This window comes from Taeniopygia guttata, chromosome 32 (genome assembly GCF_048771995.1).
Source record: "Taeniopygia guttata chromosome 32, bTaeGut7.mat, whole genome shotgun sequence".
NCBI classification, from domain to species: Eukaryota; Metazoa; Chordata; class Aves; order Passeriformes; family Estrildidae; genus Taeniopygia; species Taeniopygia guttata.
In genome coordinates, this window is record NC_133057.1 from 1738197 (window position 1) to 1761561 (window position 23365).

The 23365-nt window shown below is 58.9% G+C and overlaps 2 protein-coding genes across 3 annotated transcripts in view; one reads left to right on the forward strand and one right to left on the reverse strand.

The window, feature by feature from the left end:
• The window catches only part of PLOD3 (procollagen-lysine,2-oxoglutarate 5-dioxygenase 3), a 37212-nt gene extending 34641 nt beyond the window's left edge, over positions 1-2571 (forward strand). The window contains exon 16 of the mRNA XM_072920533.1: positions 2395-2571. Within this exon, the coding sequence (XP_072776634.1) occupies positions 2395-2571 (177 nt within the window). The remainder of the gene's footprint in view (positions 1-2394) is intronic.
• Positions 2572-3472: 901 nt separating this feature from the next.
• Positions 3473-21739, reverse strand: VAMP2 (vesicle associated membrane protein 2). 2 transcript variants are annotated; one of them, XM_072920679.1, is made up of 6 exons: positions 21677-21739; positions 18191-18314; positions 16032-16190; positions 12211-12262; positions 11444-11504; positions 3473-3485 (listed from the first exon to the last, which is right to left on the reverse strand). In XM_072920679.1, coding segments are annotated over exons 1-5 (354 nt in total). In that variant the 5' UTR covers positions 21679-21739; the 3' UTR covers positions 3473-3485; positions 11444-11487. The 2 variants fall into 2 exon arrangements, with proteins under 2 accessions (XP_072776780.1, XP_072776779.1); XM_072920678.1 differs by lacking the exon at positions 3473-3485 and having other exon boundaries at positions 11080-11504.
• Between the last annotated feature and the right edge of the window lie 1626 nt (positions 21740-23365).

Genomic DNA, 23365 nt, shown 5'->3' on the forward strand with positions numbered 1-23365 from the left:
GACCCCAAAACTGGGGGTGGGACCCCAAAATTTTTATTTTGTACCCCAAAAATGGTCACTCAGGGGTCACTTGGGGTCACTCAGGGTCACTCTGGGTCACTCTGAGGTCACTCTGGGGTCACTGGGGTCACTGGGGGTCACTCTGGGGTCACTCTGGGGTCACTGGGGTCACTCCGGGTCACTCATTGGTCACTCCCGGGGTCACTCTGGTGTCACACTGGGGGTCACTGGGGTCACTCAGGGGTCACTCTGAGGTCACTGGGGGTCACTCTGGGGTCACTCTGAGGTCACTGGGGTCACTCTGAGGTCACTGGGGTCACTTCCAGCCGCAGTCCCGGGTCACTGAGGTCACTGGAGGTCACTGGGGTCACTCAGGGGTCACTCTGGGTAACTGGGGGTCACTCGGGTCACTGAGGTCACAGGGGTCACTGGGGTCACTCTGGGCTGGTGTCACTCGGGGTCACTGGGGGTCACTCTGGGGTCACTGGGGTCACTCAGGGGTCACTCAGGGTCACTCATTGGTCACTCATTGGTCACTCAGGGTCACTCGCTGTCCCTGTCGGCGCTGTCCCTGTCCCCCGTCCTGCAGGGGTCACTGGGGTCACTCAGGGTCACTCATTGGTCACTCATTGGTCACTCAGGGTCACTCGGTGTCGCTGTCAGCGCTGTCCCTGTCCCCCGTCCTGCAGGGGTCACTGGGGTCACTCAGGGTCACTGGGGTCACTCAGGGTCACTCATTGGTCACTCAGGGTCACTCATTGGTCACTCAGGGTCACTCGGTGTCGCTGTCAGGGCTGTCCCTGTCCCCCGTCCTGCAGGGGTCACTGGGGTCACTGGGGTCACTCAGGGGTCACTCATTGGTCACTCAGGGTCACTCAGGGTCACTCAGGGGTCACTGGGGTCACTCAGGGTCACTCATTGGTCACTCAGGGTCACTCGGTGTCGCTGTCAGCGCTGTCCCTGTTCCCCGTCCTGCAGGGGTCACTGGGGTCACTGGGGTCACTCAGGGGTCACTGGGGTCACTGGGGTCACTCAGGGGTCACTCAGGGTCACTCGGTGTCGCTGTCATCGCTGTCCCTGTCCCCCGTCCTGCAGGGGTCACTCATTGGTCACTCACTGGTCACTCAGGGTCACTCGGTGTCACTGTCGGCGCTGTCCCTGTCCCCCGTCCTGCAGGGGTCACTGGGGTCACTGGGGTCACTCATTGGTCACTCATTGGTCACTCAGGGTCACTCATTGGTCACTGGGGTCACTCAGGGTCACTGGGGTCACTGGGGTCACTCAGGGTCACTCATTGGTCACTCAGGGTCACTCACTGGTCACTCAGGGTCACTCATTGGTCACTCATTGGTCACTCAGGGTCACTCGGTGTCGCTGTCGGCGCTGTCCCTGTCCCCCGTCCTGCAGGGGTCACTGGGGTCACTCAGGGGTCACTCATTGGTCACTCATTGGTCACTCATTGGTCACTCAGGGTCACTCAGGGTCACTCAGGGGTCACTCACTGGTCACTCATTGGTCACTCATTGGTCACTCAGGGTCACTCAGGGTCACTCAGGGTCACTCAGGGTCACTCATTGGTCACTCAGGGTCACTCGGTGTCGCTGTCGGCGCTGTCCCTGTCCCCCGTCCTGCAGGGGTCACTCATTGGTCACTCACTGGTCACTCAGGGTCACTCGGTGTCGCTGTCGGCGCTGTCCCTCTCCCCCGTCCTGCAGGGGTCACTCATTGGTCACTCAGGGTCACTCAGGGTCACTCAGGGTCACTCAGGGTCACTCATTGGTCACTCAGGGTCACTCGGTGTCGCTGTCGGCGCTGTCCCTGTCCCCCGTCCTGCAGGGGTCACTCAGGGTCACTCATTGGTCACTCAGGGTCACTCAGGGTCACTCAGGGTCACTCATTGGTCACTCAGGGTCACTCGGTGTCGCTGTCGGCGCTGTCCCTGTCCCCCGTCCTGCAGGGGTCACTCAGGGTCACTCAGGGTCACTCATTGGTCACTCACTGGTCACTCAGGGTCACTCGGTGTCGCTGTCGGCGCTGTCCCTGTCCCCCGTCCTGCAGGGGTCACTCAGGGTCACTCAGGGTCACTCATTGGTCACTCATTGGTCACTCAGGGTCACTCAGGGTCACTGGGGTCACTGGGGTCACTCAGGGTCACTCAGGGTCACTCAGGGTCACTGGGGTCACTCAGGGGTCACTCATTGGTCACTCAGGGTCACTCAGGGTCACTCATTGGTCACTCAGGGTCACTCATTGGTCACTCAGGGTCACTCGGTGTCGCTGTCATCGCTGTCGCTCTCCCCCGTCCTGCAGGGGTCACTGGGGTCACTCAGGGTCACTCATTGGTCACTCATTGGTCACTCAGGGTCACTCATTGGTCACTCACTGGTCACTCAGGGTCACTCGGTGTCGCTGTCGGCGCTGTCCCTCTCCCCCGTCCTGCAGGGGGCGCTGCGGGAGCTGCTGCCCCCCCTGGCCCGGCGCCTCTTCCCGGGATACGCCCCCAAGGTGGGGAAGGGGCGGGGCCTGGGGAAAGGGGGCGGGGCCTGGGGAAAGGGGCGGGGCTTGGAATAAAGGGGCGGAGCCTGGGGAAAGGGGCGGGGCCTGGGGATAGCAGGGGGCTTGGGGAGGGGCGGGGCTTAAAGGGGTGGGGGCTGAAGAAAAGGGCGGGGCCTGGGGAAAGGGGCGGGGTTTTAAGGGGTGGGGCCTGGGGAAGGGGGCGGGGACGTTGAAAAGTGGGTGGGGCTTGGAATCAAGGGGCGGGGCCATGGAAAGGGGCGTGGCCTGTAGAAAGGGCGGGGCTTTGAGTCAAGGGGAGGGGCCTGGGGATTGGGCGGGGCCTGGGGAAAGGGGCGGGGCTTTGATTTAATGGGAGGGGCCTGGAGTTGGGGGCGTGGCCCAGAGAAAGGGGTGGAGCATGGAAAATGGGGAGTGGCATGGAGAACAGGGCGGGGCCTGGGAAATGGGGCGGGGCCTGAGGAAGGGGGAGGGGTCTTTGAAAACTGGGCGGGGCTTAGGTGAAAGGGGTGGGGCCTGGAGAAATGGGCGTGGACTGGAAAATGGGGCGGGGCTTGGAATAAAGGGGCGGGGCCTGGGGAGAGGAGGTGTGGCCTTGGGAAAGGGGCGGGGCCTGGGGAAGGGACGGGGCTTTGATTTAATTGGAGGGGCCTGGGGAAGGGGGCGTGGTCTGGGAAAAGGGGCGTGGCTTTCGTTCAAGGGGAGGGGTCTGGGGATAAAGGGCGGGGCCTAAAAAGGGGGCGGGGCCTGGGGAAGGGCGTGGCTTTAATTCAAAGGGAGGGGCCTGGAGAAAAGGGGCGTGTCCTGGAAAATGGGGAGTGGCATTGAGAATGGGTGGGGCCTGGGGAAATGGGTGGGGCTCAGAAATGGGCGGGGTTTAGAGGAAGGGGTGGGGCCTGGGGAAAGGGGCGTGGCTTTGGAGAAGGTGGGGTTTGGGAAATTGGCATGTGCTCAAAAGGGGGCGGGGCTTGGGGAAGGGGTGGGGCCAAATGGGTGGGGCAAGTGGGTGGGGCTTGTGGGTACAGAAATGGGCGTGGTCTTAAGGAGGGCGTGGCTAAGTGGGTGTGGTTTGGTGGGAAATGTGTGGGGTGGGCGTGGTCTTTAATGATAATGAATTAGTGGGCGTGGCCTAAGGGGGTGTGACACATGTGGTGTCATAGGGGTGTGGTCAGTGTGGGCGTGGCTCGGGTGGGCGTGTCCCCTTTTGGCCACGCCCACCGCCCCTCTGGCCCCGCCCCCAGGGCCGGACTGTGCTGAGCGATGTGGTTCGCTACGACCCCGCCCCTTCCGGCCACGCCCCTTCCGGCCACGCCCCTTCCGGCCACGCCCCCTCGGCCCCGCCCCGACCCTCGGCCACGATCAGCCTGAGCGTCACCCTGAGCCCCGCCCACGTACGGACTGGGACGGACTGGTTATACTGGGAGGGACTGGGAGGGAACTGGTTTATACTGGGAGGGACTGGGAGGGACTGGGAGGGGACAGGGAGGGACTGGGAGGGACTGGGTTATACTGGGACGGACTGGGAGGGGACTGGTTTATACTGGGAGGGGACTGGGAGGGACTGGGAGGGGACAGGGAGTTACTGGTTTATACTGGGAGGGACTGGGAGGGGATTGGGAGGGGATTGGGAGTTACTGGTTCATACTGGGAGGGACTGGGAGGGGATTGGGAGGGGATTGGGAGTTACTGGTTCATACTGGGAGGGACTGGGAGGGAACTCGTTTATACTGGGACGGACTGGGAGGTAACTGGGAAGGACTGGGAGGGAATGGGAGGGAATGGAAAGGGATTGGAGGTTATTGGTTTATACTGGGAGGGAATTGGGAGAGAACTGGTTTATACTGGGAGGGACTGGGAAGGCATTGGGGGTTACTGGTTCATACTGGGATGAACTGGGAGGTAACTGGGAAGGACTGGGAGGGGATTGGAGGGGATTGGGGGTTACTGGTTTATACTGGGAGGGAACTGGGAGGGACTGGGAGGGGACTGGGTGTTACTGGTTTATACTGGGAGGGACTGGGAGGGGATTAGGGGGAACTGGTTTATACTGGGAGGGACTGGGAGGGGATTGGGAGTTACTGGGAGGGACTGGGAAGGTATTGGGGGTTACTGGTTCATACTGGGAGGGACTGGGATGGGTCACTGGTGGTTACTGGATTGAACTGGGAGTCACTGGTTTGAACTGGGGGTTACTGGGATGGGTCCCTGGGATGGGTTATGGGTCCATACTGGTCCATACTGGTTTATACTGGTTTATACTGGTCTGTACTGGTTCCAGGGCTCGGCCTGGCTGTTCCCCCGGCACGGCTGCATTGGGATGAACTGGGATGGGTTACTGGTTTATAGTGGTTATAGTGGTCTGTACTGGTTTATAGTGGTCCATACTGGTTTGTACTGGTCCATACTGGTCTATACTGGCCCATACTGGTTTATACTGGTTTATACTGGTTTATACTGGTTCCAGGGCGCGGCCTGGCTGTTCCCCCGGCACGGCTGCACTGGGGGTTACTGGTTTATAGTGGTTTATAGTGGTTTATAGTGGTCCATACTGGTTTATAGTGGTTTATACTGGTCCGTACTGGTTTATACTGGTCCATACTGGTTTTTACTGGTTTATACTGGTTCCAGGGCTCGGCCTGGCTGTTCCCCCAGCACGGCTGCACTGGGATGAACTGGGATGAACTGGGATGGGTTACATGTTTATAGTGGTTATATTGGTTTATAGTGGTCCATACTGGTCCATACTGGTTTATACTGGTTTATACTGGTTTATACTGGTTCCAGGGCTCGGCCTGGCTGTTCCCCCGGCACGGCTGCATTGGGATGAACTGGGATGGGTTACTGGTTTATAGTGGTTATATTGGTTTATAGTGGTTTATAGTGGCCCATACTGGTTTATAGTGGTTTATACTGGTTTATACTGGTTTTTACTGGTTTATACTGGTTTATACTGGTTTTAGGGCTCGGCCTGGCTGTTCCCCCGGCACGGCTGCACTGGGATGAACTGGGATGAACTGGGATGAACTGGGATGAACTGGGATGGGTTACTGGTTTATAGTGGTTATAGTGGTTTATAGTGGTCCATACTGGTCCATACTGGTTTATACTGGTTTATACTGGTTTATACTGGTTTCAGGGCTCGGCCTGGCTGTTCCCCCGGCACGGCTGCACTGGGGGTTACTGGTTTATAGTGGTTTATAGTGGTTTATAGTGGTCCATACTGGTTTATAGTGGCCCATACTGGTCCATACTGGTCCATACTGGTTTGTACTGGTTTTTACTGGTTTGTACTGGTTTTTACTGGTTTATACTGGTTCCAGGGCTCCGCCTGGCTGTTCCCCCGGCACGGCTGCACTGGGATGAACTGGGATGGGTTACTGGTTTATAGTGGTTATAGTGGTCTGTACTGGTTTATAGTGGTTTATAGTGGTTTATAGTGGTTTATAGTGGTCCATACTGGTTTTTACTGGTTTATACTGGTTTATACTGGTTTGTACTGGTCCATACTGGTTCCAGGGCGCGGCCTGGCTGTTCCCCCGGCACGGCTGCACTGGGATGAACTGGGATGGGTTACTGGTTTATAGTGGTTTATAGTGGTTTATAGTGGTCCATACTGGTCTGTACTGGTTTATACTGGTCCGTACTGGTTTATACTGGTTTATACTGGTCTGTACTGGTTTTTACTGGTTTATACTGGTCCATACTGGTTTCAGGGCTCGGCCTGGCTGTTCCCCCGGCACGGCTGCACTGGGGGTTACTGGGATGAACTGGGATGGGTTACTGGTTTATAGTGGTTATAGTGGTTTATAGTGGCCCATACTGGTTTATAGTGGTTTATAGTGGTTTATACTGGTTTATACTGGTTTATACTGGTTTTTACTGGTTTATACTGGTTCCAGGGCGCGGCCTGGCTGTTCCCCCGGCACGGCTGCCGCGCGCCGCTGCCGCCCCCGGGCTGGGCGCTGCTGCACCCCGGGCGCCTGACGCACCTTCCCCGGAGAGAGACCCCGAAACAGCGAGCCCAGTACGGACTGGAGCTGCTGCTGGACCCCTGAGCGCAAACTGGGCAAACTGGGGGGACTGGGAGGGACTGGGGGGGACTGGGGGGGACTGGGAGCACTGGGAGGGACTGGGACAGACTGGGAGGGACTGGGAGGGGACTGGGAGCACTGGGAGGGACTGGGACAGACTGGGACAGACTGTGACTCAAACTGGGAGCACTGGGACGGACTGGGGGGGACTGGGAGGGAACTGGGAGGGACTAGGAGGGAATGGGACTCAAACTGGGAACACTGGGACAGACTGGGAGACAAACTGCAAACACTGGGAGGGACTGGGACTCAAACTGGGCAAACTGGGATGGACTGGGAGGGAACTGCAATGGACTGGGGGGGACTGGGAGGGACTGGGACTCAAACTGGGAACACTGGGACAGACTGGGACAGACTGGGATGTACTGGGAGGGAACCAGGAGGGAACTGGGATGGACTGGGAGGGACTGGGAGGGAACTGGGAGACAGACTGGGCAAACTGGGAGGGACTGGGACGGACTGGGAGGGAACTGGGAGGGAACTGGGAGGGACTGGGAGGGAACTGGGAGGGACTGGGAGGGGATTGGGAGGGGACTGGGAGGGGCTGGGACTCAAACTGGGACAGACTGGGAGGGACTGGGACGGACTGGGGGGGACTGGGAGGGAACTGGGATGGACTGGGACTCAAACTGGGAACACTGGGATTGACTGGGAGAGACTGGGAGGGAACTGGGATGGACTGGGCCACAAATTGGGCAAACTGGGACGGATTGGGATGGACTTGGACTCAAACTGGGATGGACTGGGAGACAAACTGGGAACACTGGGAGGGGCTGGGAGGGACTGGGGGGGACTAGGAGGGGATTGGGACACAAACTGGGAGCACTGGGACGGACTTGGACTCAAACTGGGAACACTGGGAGGGACTGGGATGGACTGAGACTCAAACTGGGACGGACTGGGAGACAAACTGGGAGCACTGGGATGGACTGGGAGGGACTGGGACACAAACTGGGACGGACTGGGAGGGACTGGGAGGGAACTGGGATGGACTGGGACACAAATTGGGCAAACTGGGATGGACTGGGACACAAACTGGGAGGGACTGGGAGGGAACTGGGATGGACTGGAATTGACTGGGACACAAACTGGGCAAACTGGGACGGAATGGGATGGACTGGGAGACAAACTGGGAGTACTGGGACAGACTGGGACTCAAACTGGGAACACTGGGATGGACTGGGAGAGAACTGGGACAAACTGGGGTGGACTGGGAGGGGACTGGGAGAGACTTGGAGGGACTGGGAGGGGACTGGGGACACCAGGACACAAACTGGGGACACTGAGACAAACTGGGGACACAAACTGGGACAAACTGGGGCAAACTGGGAGGGACTAGGACAAACTGGGACATCCTCGAGGACATCAGAGACCAACCCCGGCCCAGCCGATGGACCCCGAGTGCCCCAAATTTGGGACATTTTGGGGACATTTGGGGACACCGGTGACATCATCAGTGACATCATCGGTGACATCATCAGTGACGTCATCATGGATTGTCCCTGCACTTCCTGGCCCGGCTGGTGGACCCCGAATGGCCCAAATTTGGGACTTTTTGGGGACAATTTGGGACATTTTGGGACATCAGGAACCTGCCTTAAACCCACTGTGGCCTTGGGGACATTTTGGGGACAATTTGGGACATTTTGGGGAGCCTGAGTGGCCCCGGAATGAGGGGGGGGACCCCAAAATGGGATTTGGGAACCCCCACAGGAATTTGGGGACCCCAAAATGGATTTGAGGACCCCAAAATGGGATTTGGGGACCCCCCCCAAAAATTTGGGACACCAAAATTGGATTTGGGGACCCCAAAATGGATTTGGGGACCCCAAAATGAGATTTGGGGACCCCCCCAAAAATTGGGATCCCCAAAATTGGATTTGGGGATCCCAAAATGGAATTTGGGGACCCCAAAATGGGGTTTGGGGACCCCCCACAAAAATTGGGGACCCCAAAATTGGATTTGGGGGCCCTAAAATGGGGTTTGGGGACCCCCCCCAAAAATTGGGGACCCCAAAATTGGATTTCGGGACCCCCCAAAAAATTTGGGATCCCAAAATTGGATTTGGGACCCCAAAATGGGGTTTTGGGACCCCCCCAGACACTCCTCATCCTCACAGACCCCAAATTTGGGGGATTTTGGTATTTTGGGGACCCCAAATTGGGACATTTGGGGTGACCCTGATGACGTCATAAGGGGGGAGTCCCTGAGGTGGGGGAGGGGCGGTTGGGGATCCCCCTCCCCCCCCCCCCTAAAATTTTGGCAATAAAACCCGGGGGGGTTCCCCCCCCCGCCGTGATGACGTCATTGTGTGGGTGTGTGACGTCACTCCGAGAAAGCCCCGCCCCTCATCGATGGGGGGAGGGGGATGGGATGCAGCGTTCTGATTGGTGCGGGCAGCATGAGCCCCTCCCCCAAAATCTGACCACGCCCCCAATTTCAGAGCCACGCCCCCAAATTTTGGCCACGCCCCCAATACCAGAGCCCCTCCCCCAAATTCTGACCCCTCCCCCTCCCTCAGAGCCCCTCCCCCAAATTCCGGCCATGCCCCCAAAATTCTGGCCCCTTCCCCACCCTCAGAGCTCCTCCCCCACATTCTGGCCACGCCCCCCACCTTAAGAGCCCCTCCCCCAAATTTTAGCTCCTCCCCCACCCCCAGAGCCCCTCCCCCAAATTCTGGCCACGCCCCCACCTTTAGAGCCCCTCCCCCATCTCTAGAGCCCCTCCCCCAAATTTTAGCCCATCTCCCACCCTCAGAGCCTCTCCCCCAAAATTCTGACCACGCCCCCAAATCCCAGAGCCCCTCCCCCACCCCCAGAGCCCCTCCCCCATCTTAAAACCCCTCCCCCAAATTTTAGCTCCTCCCCCACCCTTAGAGCCCCTCTCCCAAATTTTGACCACGCCCCCAAATCCCAGAGCCCCTCCCCCAAATTCTGACTCCTCCCCCACTCCCAGAGCCCCTCCCCCAAATTCTGGCCACGCCCCCAAATCCCAGAGCCCCTCCCCCAATCTTAGAGCCCCTCCCCCACCCCGCAGCCCCTCCCCAATTTTAGCTCCTCCCCCACCCTCAGAGCCCCTCCCACAAATTTCTGCCCTCTCCCCCACCTCCAGAGTCCCTCCCCCAAATTTTGACCACGCCCCCACCTCCAGAGCCCCTCCCCCAAATTTTAGCCCCTCCCCCACCCCAGAGCCCCTCCCCCACTCCGCAGCCCCTCCCCCACTCCCAAAGCCCCTCCCCCAATTATGGCCCCTCCCCCACCCCAGAGCCCCTCCCCCACCCCAGAGCCCCTCCCCCACCCCAGAGCCCCTCCCCCACCTTCAGAGCCCCTCCCCCAAATTCCGGCCCCTCCCCCACCCCCTCGCCCCTCCCCCACTCCGCAGCCCCTCCCCCTCACGGACACGACTTTATTGTTCACGTTTCACACGGGGGGGGGGTGGGGGAGGGGAGGGGGGGGGGAGGGGTTTGGGGACCCCCCCGGGGCCCCCCCAAAACCCCGAGGGGGGGGAGGGGAGGGGTGGGGGGAGGGGCGGCAGTGACACCCGCCCCTCCCCCACAAAAGCAGCGCGCCCCTCCCCCACCCCCCCCCGAACCCCAAAATCCCCCCCGGGGGGGGATTTTGGGGTTCGGGGGGGGGTGGGGGAGGGGCAGGGGGGAGGGGTCCCCCCAAATTTTCACCGAGAGGGGGGAGGGGATTTTTGGGGGTCCCCCCCACGAATTTTGGGGGGTCTGGGGGGGCTCCATGCAGTGGGGGGAGGGGCGGGGGGGAGGGGCTGCACCCCAAAATCTTCCGGGAAAATTTGGGGGGGGTCACCCCCTCCCCCACCCCCAAATTTGGGGCGACTCTTCCACCTTTTGGGGACCCCTCCCCAATTTTGGGGACCCCCCCTGGTTCCCTCCTCCCAGGGGTGTCCCCTCCCCCACCCCCCAAATTTTTGGGGTTCCCTCCAATTTTGGGGTCCCCCCCCCTGTAAATTTTGGGGTTCACCCCCCCCCCGAATTTTTTTTGGGGGGGATCCCCCAATTCTGGCCACGCCCCCTCACCCCAAATTTTGGGGGTTCCCTCCCCCATCATTGTTGGGGTCCCCCCAAATTTTTGGCCTCACCCAAATTTTGGGGTCCCCCCACCAAAATTTTGGGGTTCGCCCAATCAGGTCCCCCCAAATTCCCCCAAATTTTTGGGGTCATCCCCAACTTCTTGACCCCCCCCCCCCAAAAAATTTTGGGGTCCCCAGTTTTGGGGGTCCTCCCCAAATTTTGGGCTCTCCCCGACTTTGCGACCCCCCCCAAATTTTTGGGGTCGTCCCCAAATTTTGGGACCCCCCCCTCAAACTTCACATTTTTTGGGGTTCCCCCCCCATTTTTTGGGGTCCCCCCCCGGCTCGGCAGTGAAGGGGGGGTTGGGGGGTGGGGGGGGAGGGGAAATTTTGGGGTGCGGGGGGGGTGGGGGAGGGGCTGGAATGGTTTTTTTGGGGGGGGGGTGGGGGGAGGGGACACCCCAAAAATCGCCCCTAAAATTTGGGGGGGCCCCTTTGTGCTCACGTGGGGGGGGGAGGGGACCCCAAAATCCCTTTTGGGGTGGGGGAGGGGGACCCAAAATTCCCTCCTGGGGGGGGAGGGGACCCCCCCCCATTTTTGGGGTGCCCCCCCCGATTTTGGGGATTTTTTGGGGATTTTTGGGGTTTTGGGGGCGGGGTTTGGGATGGGGGCGGGGCCTGAGGGGATTTTGGGGGGAAATCCCAAATTTGGGGGTGGGGGAGGGGCTGGGGGGGGTCCCTGAGGGGGAGGGGGAGGGGCTCGGGTGTGGCCACGCCCCCCGGAGCGTTGTGGGCGGGGTTTGGGGTTTGGGGGCGGGGCCCGAGCGAGGGGCGGGGCCAGCGGCGTTAGGTGCTGAAATAGACTGGGAAAATTTGCATATGATTAGCATAGCATGCCCTTATTTGCATGTCCCCTCCACCCTCATTTGCATTTTTGCATGCTCCATCCCCTCATTTGCATACCCAGAGCTCCACCCACTCCCTCGTTTGAATGCATTGGGTCGCTAATTTGCATATGATTTGCATTCAATTCACACAAACTATGACATTTACATAGCTCCACCCACTCTATTCCAGCCCTCATTTGCATAAGAGACCCTTATCTGCATCCCTCCCCAGTTTCTCATTAGCATGCGCTGGTAATTTGCATAACCCCCTTTATGCCCCGCCCTTCATTTGAATCCCTCACCCCTATTTGCATATCCAGTCCTTATTTGCATATCTAAATCCATTCATTTGAATGCCGTTCCCCTTCTTTGCATAACCAGCACCCTCATTTGCATAACCCAAAAACTCCCATTTCCGCAACCCATCACGTCATTAACATAACCCAACCCTCATTTGCATACCCACGCATCCATTAATTACCCACAGTGCCTCATTTGCATGCCCACCCCTCATTTGCATACCCCAACCCTCATTTGCATGTCCCACCCCTCATTTGCATGCCCCACCCCTCATTTGCATGCCCCACCCAGCTTCCCCTGCACTGTGCCCATCTTTCCCTTTGCATACGTGTTCCCTGGTTTGCATCTCATTTGCATCTCATTTGCATAAGCAGCGGCTCACCGATGATGATGATGAGGACGATGGCGCAGATGACGCCCAGGATGATCATCATCTGTGGGATTTGGGGCGATTTTCAGGGATTTACGGAAATTTGGGGAATTTCGGGGAATTTGGGGAATTTTGGGAGAGTTGGGTATTTTGGGTCTACCTGGGTCTATTTTGGGGGATTTTGGTGCTATTTTGGGCCATTTTGGGTCTGTTTTGGGGGATTTTGGGTCTATTTTGGGTTTATTTTGGGTCCTTTTGGGTCTATTTTGGGGGATTTTGGGTCTATTTTGGGGGATTTTGGTTCTATTTTTGGGGATTTTGGGCCATTTTGGGTCTATTTTGGGGTATTTTGGGTGGTTTCCTACCCTGAGGTTCTTCCACCAGTACTTGCGCTTGAGCTTGGGGCCATTTGGGACCATTTTGGGCCATTTTGGGACTATTTGGAGCCATTTTGGGGCCATTTCAGCCCATTTTGGGTCTATTTTGGGGGATTTTGGGTCTATTTTGTGGGATTTGGGGCCATTTTGGGCTATTTTGGGGCTATTCTGGGTAATTTTCGGGCCATTTCAGCCCATTTTTGGTCTATTTCAGGGGATTTTGGGGTTATTTTGGGGTATTTTGGGTGGTTTCCTACCTTGAGGTTCTTCCACCAGTACTTGCGCTTGAGCTTGGGGCCATTTGGGGCCATTTTGGGTCTATTTTGGGGGCGTTTGGGTCTATTTGGGGCCATTTTGTGGTCATTTGGGGCCATTTTGGGTCTATTTTGGGGGATTTTGGGGCCATTCTGGGGCTATTTAGGGCCATTTGGGGTCTATTTGGGGGGATTTTGGGTCTATTTTGGGCCATTTCGGGTCTATTTTGGGGGATTTTGGGTCTATTTTGGGTCTATTTTGAGGGATTTTGGGTCTATTTTGGGTCTATTTTGGGGGATTTTGGGTGATTTTGGGTTTATTTTGGGGTATTTTGGGTCATTTCCTACCTTGAGGTTCTTCCACCATTACTTGCACTTGAGCTTGGGGCCATTTCAGCCCATTTTGGGTCTATTTTGGTGGATTTAGGGTCTATTTTGGGTCTATTTTGGGGGATTTTGGGTCTATTTTGGGGGATTTTGGGCCTGTTTGGGTCTGTTTTGGGGGATTTTGGATCTATTTTGGGGGATTTTGGGTCTATTTTGGGGGATTTTGGTGCTATTTTGGGGGATTTGGGGTTTATTTTTGGGGATTTTGGGCCATTTTGGGTCTATTTTGGGGCTATTTAGGGTCTATTTTGGGGTATTTTGGGTCATTCCTACCTTGAGGTTCTTCCACCAGTACTTGCCCTTGAGCCTGGGACCATTTTGGGCCATTTGGGGCCACTTTGGGTCTATTTTGGGCCATTTTGGGTCTATTTTGGGCCATTTCAGCCCATTTTGAGTCTATTTTGGGGGATTTTGGGTCTATTCTGGGGGATTTGGGGTTTATTTTTGGGGATTTTGGGTCTATTTTGGGGTAATTTCTGACTATTTTGGGTGATTTTGGGTCTATTTTGGGGGATTTTGGCTCTATTTTGGGGGATATTGGGACTATTTTGGGTTTATTTTGGGGTATTTTGGGTGATTTTGGGTCTATTTAGGGCCATTTTGGGTCTATTTTGGGGGATTTTGGCCCATTTGGGTCTATTTTGGGGGATTTTGGGTCTATTTTGGGTGATTTTGGGTCTGTTTTGGGGGATTTGGGGCCATTTTGTGTCTATTTTTGAGGATTTTGGGTCTATTTTGGGGGATTTTAGGCCATTTTGGGTCTATTTTGGGTTATTTTGGGTATTTTTTGGGGCATTTTGGGTCATTTCCTACCTTGAGGTTCTTCCACCAGTACTTGCGCTTGAGCTTGGGGCCATTTGGGGCCATTTTGGGTCTATTTGGGGCCATTTTGGGGCTATTTCAGCCCATTTTGGGTCTATTTCAGGGTATTTTGGGTTTATTTTGGGGGATTTTGGGTTTATTTTGGGGGATTTGGGGTCGTTTCCTACCTTGAGGTTCTTCCACCAGTACTTGCCCTTGAGCTTGGGGCCATTTGGGGCCATTTGGGGCCATTTTGGGTCTATTTTGGGCCAATTTGGGGCTATTCTGGGGGATTTTGGGTCTATTTTGGGGTATTTTGGGTCATTTCCTACCTTGAGGTTCATCCACCAGTACTTGCGCTTGAGCTTGGGGCCATTTGGGGCCATTTTGGGGCTATTTTGGGCCAATTTGGGTCTATTTCGGGGGATTTTGGGCTATTTTGGGTCTATTTCGGGGGATTTTGGGTCTATTTTGGGAGATTTTGGGGGATTTTGGGTCCATTTTGGGGTATTTTGGGTGGTTTCCTACCTTGAGGTTCTTCCACCAGTACTTGCCCTTGAGCTTGGGGCCATTTGGGGCCATTTTTGGGCCATTTGGGGCCATTTTGGGGCTATTTCAGCCCATTTTGGGTCTATTTAGGGCCATTCTGGGGCTATTTTGGGGGATTTTGGGTCTATTTTGGGGTATTTTGGGCTATTTTGGGTCTATTTTGGGGGATTTTGGGCTATTTTGGGTCTATTTTGGGGGATTTTGGATCTATTTTGGGTGATTTTGGGTCTGTTTTAGGGGATTTTGGGCTATTTTGGGTCTATTTTGGGGGATTTTGGGTCTATTTTGGGGGATTTTGGGGGATTTTGGGTCTATTTTGAGGTATTTTGGGTCATTCCTACCTTGAGGTTCTTCCACCAGTGCTTGCGCTTGAGCTTGGGGCCATTTTGGGCCATTTGGGGCCATTTTGAGCCATTTTGGGGCTATTTCAGCCAATTTCAGAGTATTTTGGGTCTATTTTGGGCAATTTTGGGTCTATTTTGGGGGATTTTGGGTGGTTTCCTACCTTGAGGTTCTTCCACCAGTACTTGCGCTTGAGTTTGGGGCCACTTGGGGCCATTTTGGGTCTATTCTGGGCCATTTCGGGTCTATTTTGGGGTAATTTCTGACTATTTTGGGGGATTTGGGGGGATTTTGGGTCTATTTTGGAGGATTTTGGGTCGATTTTGGGTCTATTTTGGGTGATTTTGGGTCATTCCTACCTTGAGGTTCTTCCACCAGTACTTGCCCTTGAGCTTGGGGCCATTTTGGACCATTTTGGGTCTATTTTGGGCCATTTTGGGTATATTTTGGGGGATTTTGGGTCTATTTTGGGGTTTTTTGGGTCTATTTTGGGGGATTTTGGGTCTATTTTGGGGGATTTTGGGTCTATTTTGGGGTATTTTGGATGGTTTCCTACCTTGAGGTTCTTCCACCATTACTTGCCCTTGAACTTGGGGCCATTTGGGGCCATTTTGGGCCGTTTTGGGGCCATTCTAGGGCCATTTGGGGCCATTCTGGGGCTATTTAGGGCCATTTTGGGTCTATTTTGCGTCTATTTTGTGTGTATTTTGGAGGATTTTGGGTGGTTTCGTACCTTGAGGTTCTTCCACCAGTACTTGCGCTTGAGTTTGGGGCCATTTGGGGCCATTTTGGGACTAATTGGAGCCATTTTGGGGCCATTCTGGTCTATTTTGGGGCCATTTCAGCCCATTTTGGGTCTATTTTGGGGGATTTTGTGACTATTTTGGGGGATTTTGTGGCTATTTTGGGTCTATTTTGGGGTCTATTTTGGGGGGTTTTGGGCCTAGTTTTGGGGGATTTTGTGACTATTTTGGGGGATTTTGGGGCTATTTTGGGTCTATTTTGGGGTCTATTTTGGGGGGTTTTGGGCCTAGTTTTGTGGATTTTGGGCCATTTTGGGTCTGTTTCAGGGGATTTTGGGTCTATTTTGGGTTTATTTTGGGGGATTTTGGGTCATTCCTACCTTGAGGTTCTTCCACCAGTACTTGCGCTTGAGTTTGGCCGCGCTGGTCTCGAACTGGGAGGCGCCGGCCTGGAGCGCGTCCGCCCGATCGTCCAGCTCGGAGAGTTTCTGGTCCCGCTCCAGCACCTTGTCCACGTTCACCCGCATGATGTCCACCACCTGCGGCCAGAGGGCAGCGGTCAGTGCCGGAGTGACCACAGGGATGGCCAAAGGGCAGCGGTCAGCGGCCGGAGTGACCACAGCGGTCAGTGCCGGAGTGACCACGGGAATGGCCCAAAGGGCAGCGGTCAGCGGCCGGAGTGACCACAGGGATGGCCAAGGGGCAGCGGTCAGCGGCCGGAGTGACCACGGGAATGGCCCAAAGGGCAGCGGTCAGCGGCCGGAGTGACCACGGGAATGGCCCAAAGGGCAGCGGTCAGTGCTCAGAGTGACCACTGTGTCCAGCCGAGGGCAGCGGTCAGCGGCCGGAGTGACCACGGGAATGGCCCAAAGGGCAGCGGTCAGCGGCCAGAGTGACCACGGGAATGGCCCAAAGGGCAGCGGTCAGCGGCCGGAGTGACCACGGGAATGGCCCAAAGGGCAGCGGTCAGTGCTCAGAGTGACCACAGTGATGGCCCAAAGGGCAGCGGTCAGCGGCCGGAGTGACCACAGCGGGCAGCGGTCAGCCCCAGAGTGACCACAGCGGGCAGTGCCGGAGTGACCACGGGAATGGCCCAAAGGGCAGCGGTCAGTGCCGGAGTGACCACAGCGGTCAGCGGTCAGCGGCCGGAGTGACCACAGCGGGCAGCGGTCAGCGGCCGGAGTGACCACGGGAATGGCCCAAAGGGCAGCGGTCAGCGGCCGGAGTGACCACAGCGGGCAGTGGTCAGTGCCGGAGTGACCACTGTGTCCGGCCACAGTCACGGACAGCGCCAGAGTGACCACAGCGGGCAGCGGTCAGTGCTCAGAGTGACCACAGTGATGTCCCAAAGGGCAGCGGTCAGTGCCGGAGTGACCATAGCGGGCAGCGGTCAGTGCTCAGAGTGACCACAGCAATGGCCCAAAGGACAGCGGTCAGCGGCCGGAGTGACCACAGCGGGCAGCGGTCAGCGCCAGAGTGACCACAGAGTCCGGCCGAGGGGCAGCGGTCAGTGCTCAGAGTGACCACAGTGATGGCCGAAGGGCAGCGGTCAGTGCCAGAGTGACCACTGCGTCCGGTCACGGACAGCGGTCAGCAGCCGGAGTGACCACAGAGTCCGGCCGAGGGGCAACGGTCAGCGGCCGGAGTGACCACAGCGGTCAGCGGTCAGTGCTCAGAGTGACCACAGCGATGGCCCAAAGGGCAGCGGTCAGTGCCAGAGTGACCACAGCGATGGCCCAAAGGGCAGCGGTCAGTGGCCGGAGTGACCACGGGAATGTCCCAAAGGGCAGCGTCAGTGCTCAGAGTGACCACAGCGATGGCCCAAAGGGCAGCGGTCAGCGCCAGAGTGACCACAGCCAGGAAGTGACCACAGCCAGGGAGTGACCATGGCCGGAGAGTGACCACAGCCAGGGAGTGACCACAGCTGGTCACCCCCAGGGGTCAAAGGCCACGAATGACCCCACCCCTCCTTGGCCACACCCACACGATGACCACGCCCATCTCAGCCACGTCCCTCTGGTGGCCACACCCAGGACCGGCCCCTCCCCCCCACACCCACTGACCACACCCACTGACCACACCCAACTGGCCACACCCACTGACCACACCCACTGACCACTCCCACTGACCACACCCACTGACCACACCCAACTGACCCCTCCCACTTTCTCCTCCCCCATTTCTGACCCCTCCCCCCTCTCACTGACCCCTCCCCCATTTCCCCTCCCCCATTTCACTGACCCCTCCCCCCCATTTCTAACCCCTCCCCCCTTTCCCCTCCCCCCTTTCGGACCCCTCCCCTATTTCTGACCCCTCCCCCATTTCTGACCCCTCCCCCCATTTCCCCTCCCCCTCCCCCATTTCCCCTCCCCCATTTCCCCTCCCCCATTTCCCCTCCCCCTCCCCCATTTCTGACCCCTCCCCAATTTCCCTGACCCTTCCCCCCTTTCCCCTTCCCCTTCCCCATTTCTGACCCCTCCCCCATTTCACTGACCCCTCCCCCCCCACTGACCCCCCTCCCCCCCCTCCCCTCCCCCACCTCATCCACTTGGGCCTGGGTCTGCTGCAGCCGCCGGTTGCTGGTCAGGTTGGGGGGAGGGGCGGGGGGTCCCCCCCCTTCGCCCGCGGCGGGGGGAGGGGCGGCAGGGGCCGAGGGCGCCGACCTGGCCAGAGGGCAAAGGGCAAAGGTCACTCGGACCCCCAGGGCGGGCAGGGGACACCAGGAGGGGCGGGGGGAAGTGACCCCAGAGTGACCCCAAAGTGACCCCAGAGTGACCCCAAAGTGACCCCAAAGTGACCCCAGAGTGACCCCAAAGTGACCCCAGAGTGACCCCAGAGTGACCCCAGAGTGACCCCGGAGTGACCAAGAGGGTGACCCCAGAGTGACCACAGGGTGACCACAGAGTGACCCCCAGAGTGACCCCAGAGTGACCCCTGGGGTGTCCCCAATGTCCCCAAAGTGACCAAAGGGTGTCCCCAGTGTCCTGAGAGTGACCACGGAGTGTCCCCAATGTCCTGAGAGTGACCACGGAGTGTCCCCAATGTCCCCAGAGTGACCACAGAGTGACCACGGAGTGACCCCCAGGGTGTCCCCAATGTCCCCAAAGTGACCACAGGGTGTCCCCAATGTCCCCAGAGTGACCACAGGGTGACCCCCGGGGTGACCCCAATGTCTGAATGACCCCCAGGATGTCCCCAGAGTGACCACAGGGGTGTCCCCCACGTCCAAGGGACCCCCAGACCACCCAAGTGACCCCCCTGGGGTGTCCCCAGTGTCCCCAAAGTGACCACAGAGTGTCCCCAACCTCTAAGTGACCCCCAGAGTGACCCCCAGAGTGACCACAGAGTGACCACAGAGTGTCCCCAATGTCCAAGTGACCCCCAGGGTGTCCCCAATGTCTGAGTGACCACAGGGCTGTCCCCAATGTCCCCAGAGTGACCATAGAGTGTCCCCAACGTCCCCAAAGTGACCACAGGGGTATCCCCGATGTCTGAGTGACCCCCGGGGTGCCCCCAGAATGACCCTTGGGGTGTCCCCAAAGTGACCACAGGGCTGTCCCCAATGTCCCCAAGGTGTCCCCAATGTCCCCAAAGTGACCACAGGTGTGTCCCCAATGATCAAGTGACCCCTCCATGGCGTCCACAGTGTCCGAGTGACCCCTGGGGTGTCCCCAGAGTGACCCTTGGGGTGTCCCCAACATCTGAGTGACCACAGGGCGCCCCCAGTGTCTCAAGTGACCCCTCCCAGGGTGTCCCCAGTGTCCCCAGAGTGACCACAAGGGTGTCCCCAGAGTGACCCTCGGGGTGTCCCCAATGTCTGAGTGACCACAGGGGTGTCCCCAATGTCTGAATGACCCCCAGGGTGTCCCCAAAGTGACCACAGAGTGTCCCCAATGTCCCCGAGGTGTCCCCACTGTCCCCAAAGTGACCACAGGGGTGTCCCAAATGTCTGAGTGACCCTCAGGATGTCCCCAGAGTGACCCCCAGAGCGACCCCAACGTCCAAGGGACCCCCAGACCACCCAAGTGACCCCTCCCAGGGTGGCCCCAGTGTCCCCAGAGTGACCACAGGGGTGTCCCCAGTGTCTGAGTGACCCTTGGGGTGTCCCCAGAGTGACCACAGGGGTGACCCCAGTGTCCAAGTGACCCCCAGGGTGTCCCCAATGTGACCCCTGCGGTGACCCCAATGTCCCCAGAGTGACCACAGAGTGACCCCAGGGTGTCCCCAATGTCTGAGTGACCACAGGGGTGTCCCCAGTGTCCCCAGAGTGACCACAGGGGTGACCCCAGAGTGACCACAGGGGTGTCCTCAGAGTGACCACAGGGATGTCCCCAACGTCCCCAGAGTGACCACAGAGTGTCCCCAATGTCCCTGAGGTGTCCCCAGTGTCCCTAAAGTGACCACAGGAGTGTCCCCAAAGTGACCCCCAGGGTGTCCCCAACATCTGAGTGACCACAGGGGTGTCCCCAATGTCCCCAGAGTGACCACAGGACTGTCCCAATGTCCAAGTGACCACAGGGGTGTCCCCAAAGTGACCACAGGGGTGTCCCCAATGTCCCTGAGGTGTTCCCACTGTCCCCAGAGTGACCACAGAGTGACCCCAACGTCCGAGGGACCCCCAGACCACCCAAGTGACCCTCCCAGGGTGTCCCCAATTTCCCCAGAGTGACCCCCGGGGTGTCCCCAGAGTGACCACAGGGGTGTCCCCAAAGTGACCACAGAATGTCCCCAATGTCCCTGAAGTGTCCCCAATGCCCCCAGAGTGACCCTTGGGGTGTCCCCAGTGTCTGAGTGACCCCCAGAATGATCCCCGGGGTGACCCCAACATCTGAGTGACCACAGGGGTGTCCCCAATGTCCCAAGAGTGACCACAGGGTGACCCTTGGGGTGTCCCCAGTGTCAGAGTGACCACAGGGGTGTCCCCAGAGTGACCCCAACGTCCAAGGGACCCCCAGACCACACAAGTGACCCCCCTGGGGTGTCCCCAATGTCCCCAGAGTGACCACAGAGTGTCCCCAATGCCCAAGTGACCCCCAGGATGTCCCCACAGTGACCACAGGGTGTCCCCAATGTCCCCAAAGTGACCACAGGGGAGACCCCAATATCTGAGTGACCACAGAGTGTCCCCAGAGTGACCACAGAGTGTCCCCATGTCCTGAGAGTGACCACAGAGTGTCCCAATGTCTGAGTGACCCCCAGGATGTCCCCAAAGTGACCACAGGGGTGTCCCCAATGATCAAGTGACCCCTCCATGGTGTCCCCAGTGTCCCAAGTGACCCCCAGGATGTCCCCAGAGTGACCCTTGGGGTGTCCCCAATGTCCTGAGAGTGACCACAGAGTGACCCCAACGTCCCCAAAGTGACCCCAGAGTGACCCTTGGGGTGACCCCAGTGTCCGACTGACCCCCAGGATGTCCCCAGAGTGACCCCCGGGGTGACCCCACCACCCCCAGAGTGACCCCGCGGCTCCCCCCCCTCCCCCCTCCCCCCCCGGGGGGGTCCCCCCTTTTCGGGCCCCTCCCCCCACCCCCCCAACCCCACCCCCCCCCCTCAATGGGGGAGGGGCGGAGCCTCCGCAGGGTGGGGGAGGGGCCGGGCTGCGATTTTCCCACCCCTCCCCCACCCCCGGGGCCGCATCGGGAGCTAAAAATAGACCCGGGGGGGGGGGGGAGGGGCGGGGTGGGGGAGGGTGGGGGAGGGGCCCTCCCAGTGCTCCCAGTTCGGGCACCCCGCGCCCCTCCCCCACCGCGGGGGGGGCTCTGCGGAGCTCGGGGGGGGTGGGGGAGGGGCGGGTGGGGGAGGGGCGGAATGGGGGGGATGGGGGAGGGGCGGGAGGGGATGCAGGGGGGGGATGGGGGGATGGGGGGGGGTCCCCAAATTTGAGCCCCGGGGGGGGGATGGGGGGATGGGTGTGGGGGAGGGGCGGGGCGGGGAGGGCCGGGGGGGGGGATGGGGGGTCCGGGGGGCGGTGGGGGAGGGGCGGGGGGGTCCCGGGGGGTCCCGGGGGGGTCGCGCCCCCCACTCACATCGCGGAGCGGAGCGCGGTCGGTGCGGCGGAAGATGGCGGCGGGGGCGGCGCGACACATCCGGGAACCGGGGGGGGAGGGGCGGGGGGGGGGAGGGGAGGGGGATGGGGGAGGGGCTGGGGACGGCGGGGGGGGGCTGTGGGGGGGCTGTGGGGCATCCTATGGGGTGGGGGAGGGGCTGGGGGGCATCCTATGGGGTGGGGGAGGGGCTGTGGGGTGAGGGAGGGGCTATGGGGCATCTATGGGGTGGGGGAGGGGCTATGGGGTGGGGGAGGGGCTGTGGGGCACAGGGGGGTCTATGGGGTGGGGATCTATAGGGTGAGGGGCTCTATGGGGGGCTCTATAGGGTGGGGGGATCTATGGGGCACAGAAGTCTATGGGGTGGGGGTTTCTATGGAGTGGGGGATCTATGGGGCACAGGGGGTCTATGGGGTGTGAGGGTCTATAGGATGAGGGGATCTATGGGGGCTCTATGGGGTGGGGGGGATCTATGGGGATCTATGGGGCACAGAGGTCTATGGGGTGGGGGGATCTATAGGGTGAGGGGATCTATGGGGCATCTGTGGGGTGGGGGAGGGGCTATGGGGTGGGGGAGGGGCTGTGGGGCATCCTATGGAGTAGGGGAATCCATGGGGCAGGGGGATCTATAGGGTGGGGGGATCTATGGGGCACAGGGAGTGTATAGGGTGGGGGGGTTTTATGGAGTTGGGGGGTCTATGGGGTGGGGGGGTCAATAGGATGAGGAGATCTATGGGGGGCTCTATGGGGTGGGGGGTTTCTATGGGGCACAGGGGGTCTGTGGGGTGGGGGGATCTATGGGGAGGGGGTTTCTATAGGGTGGGGGGGTCTATGGGGGAGCTCTATAGCTCTATAGGGTGGGGGGTTTCTATGGGGCACAGGGGGTCTATAGGGTGGGGGCCTCTATAGGGCGTCCTATGGGGTGGGGGTATCTATAGGGTGGGGGGATCTATGGGGTGAGGGGGTCTATGGGGTGGGGATCTATAGGGGATCTATAGGGTGGGGGTTTCTATGGGGCACAGGGGGTCTGTGGGGTGGGGGCGTCTATAGGGCATCTATGGGGTGGGGGGATCTACAGGATGGGGGGGATCTATGGGACACAGGGGGTCTATAGGGTGGGGGGTCTATGAGGTAGGGGGATCTATGGGGCACGGGGGTTTCTATGGGGTGGGGGTTTCTATGGGGTGGAACATCCTATAGGGCACAGGGGGTCTATAGGGTGGGGGGATCTATGGGGTGAGGGATCTATGGGGCACAGGGGGTCTATGGGGTGGGGGAGTCTATAGGATGAGGAGATCTATGGGAGGCTCTATGGGGTGGGGGGTTTCTATGGGGCACAGGGGGTTTATGGGGTGGGGGGCTCTATAGGGTGAGGGGATCTATAGGGTGGGGGCTCTATGGGGCACAGGGGTTCTATGGGGGGGTCTATGGGGTTTCTGTGGGGCTGGGAGGTCTCTATGGGGCAGGGGGCTTTTGTGGGTCTGGGGTCTCTCTGTGGGGTTTTTGTGGGTCCAGGGTCTCTCTGTGGGTCTGGGGTCTCTCTGTGGGGTCTCTGTGGGTCTCTCTGTGGGTCTGGGGTCTCTCTGTGGGGTTTTCATGGGTCTGGGGTCTCTGTGGTGTTTTGGGTCTGGGGTCTCTGTGTGGGGCAGGGGGGTTTATGTGCGTCTGGGG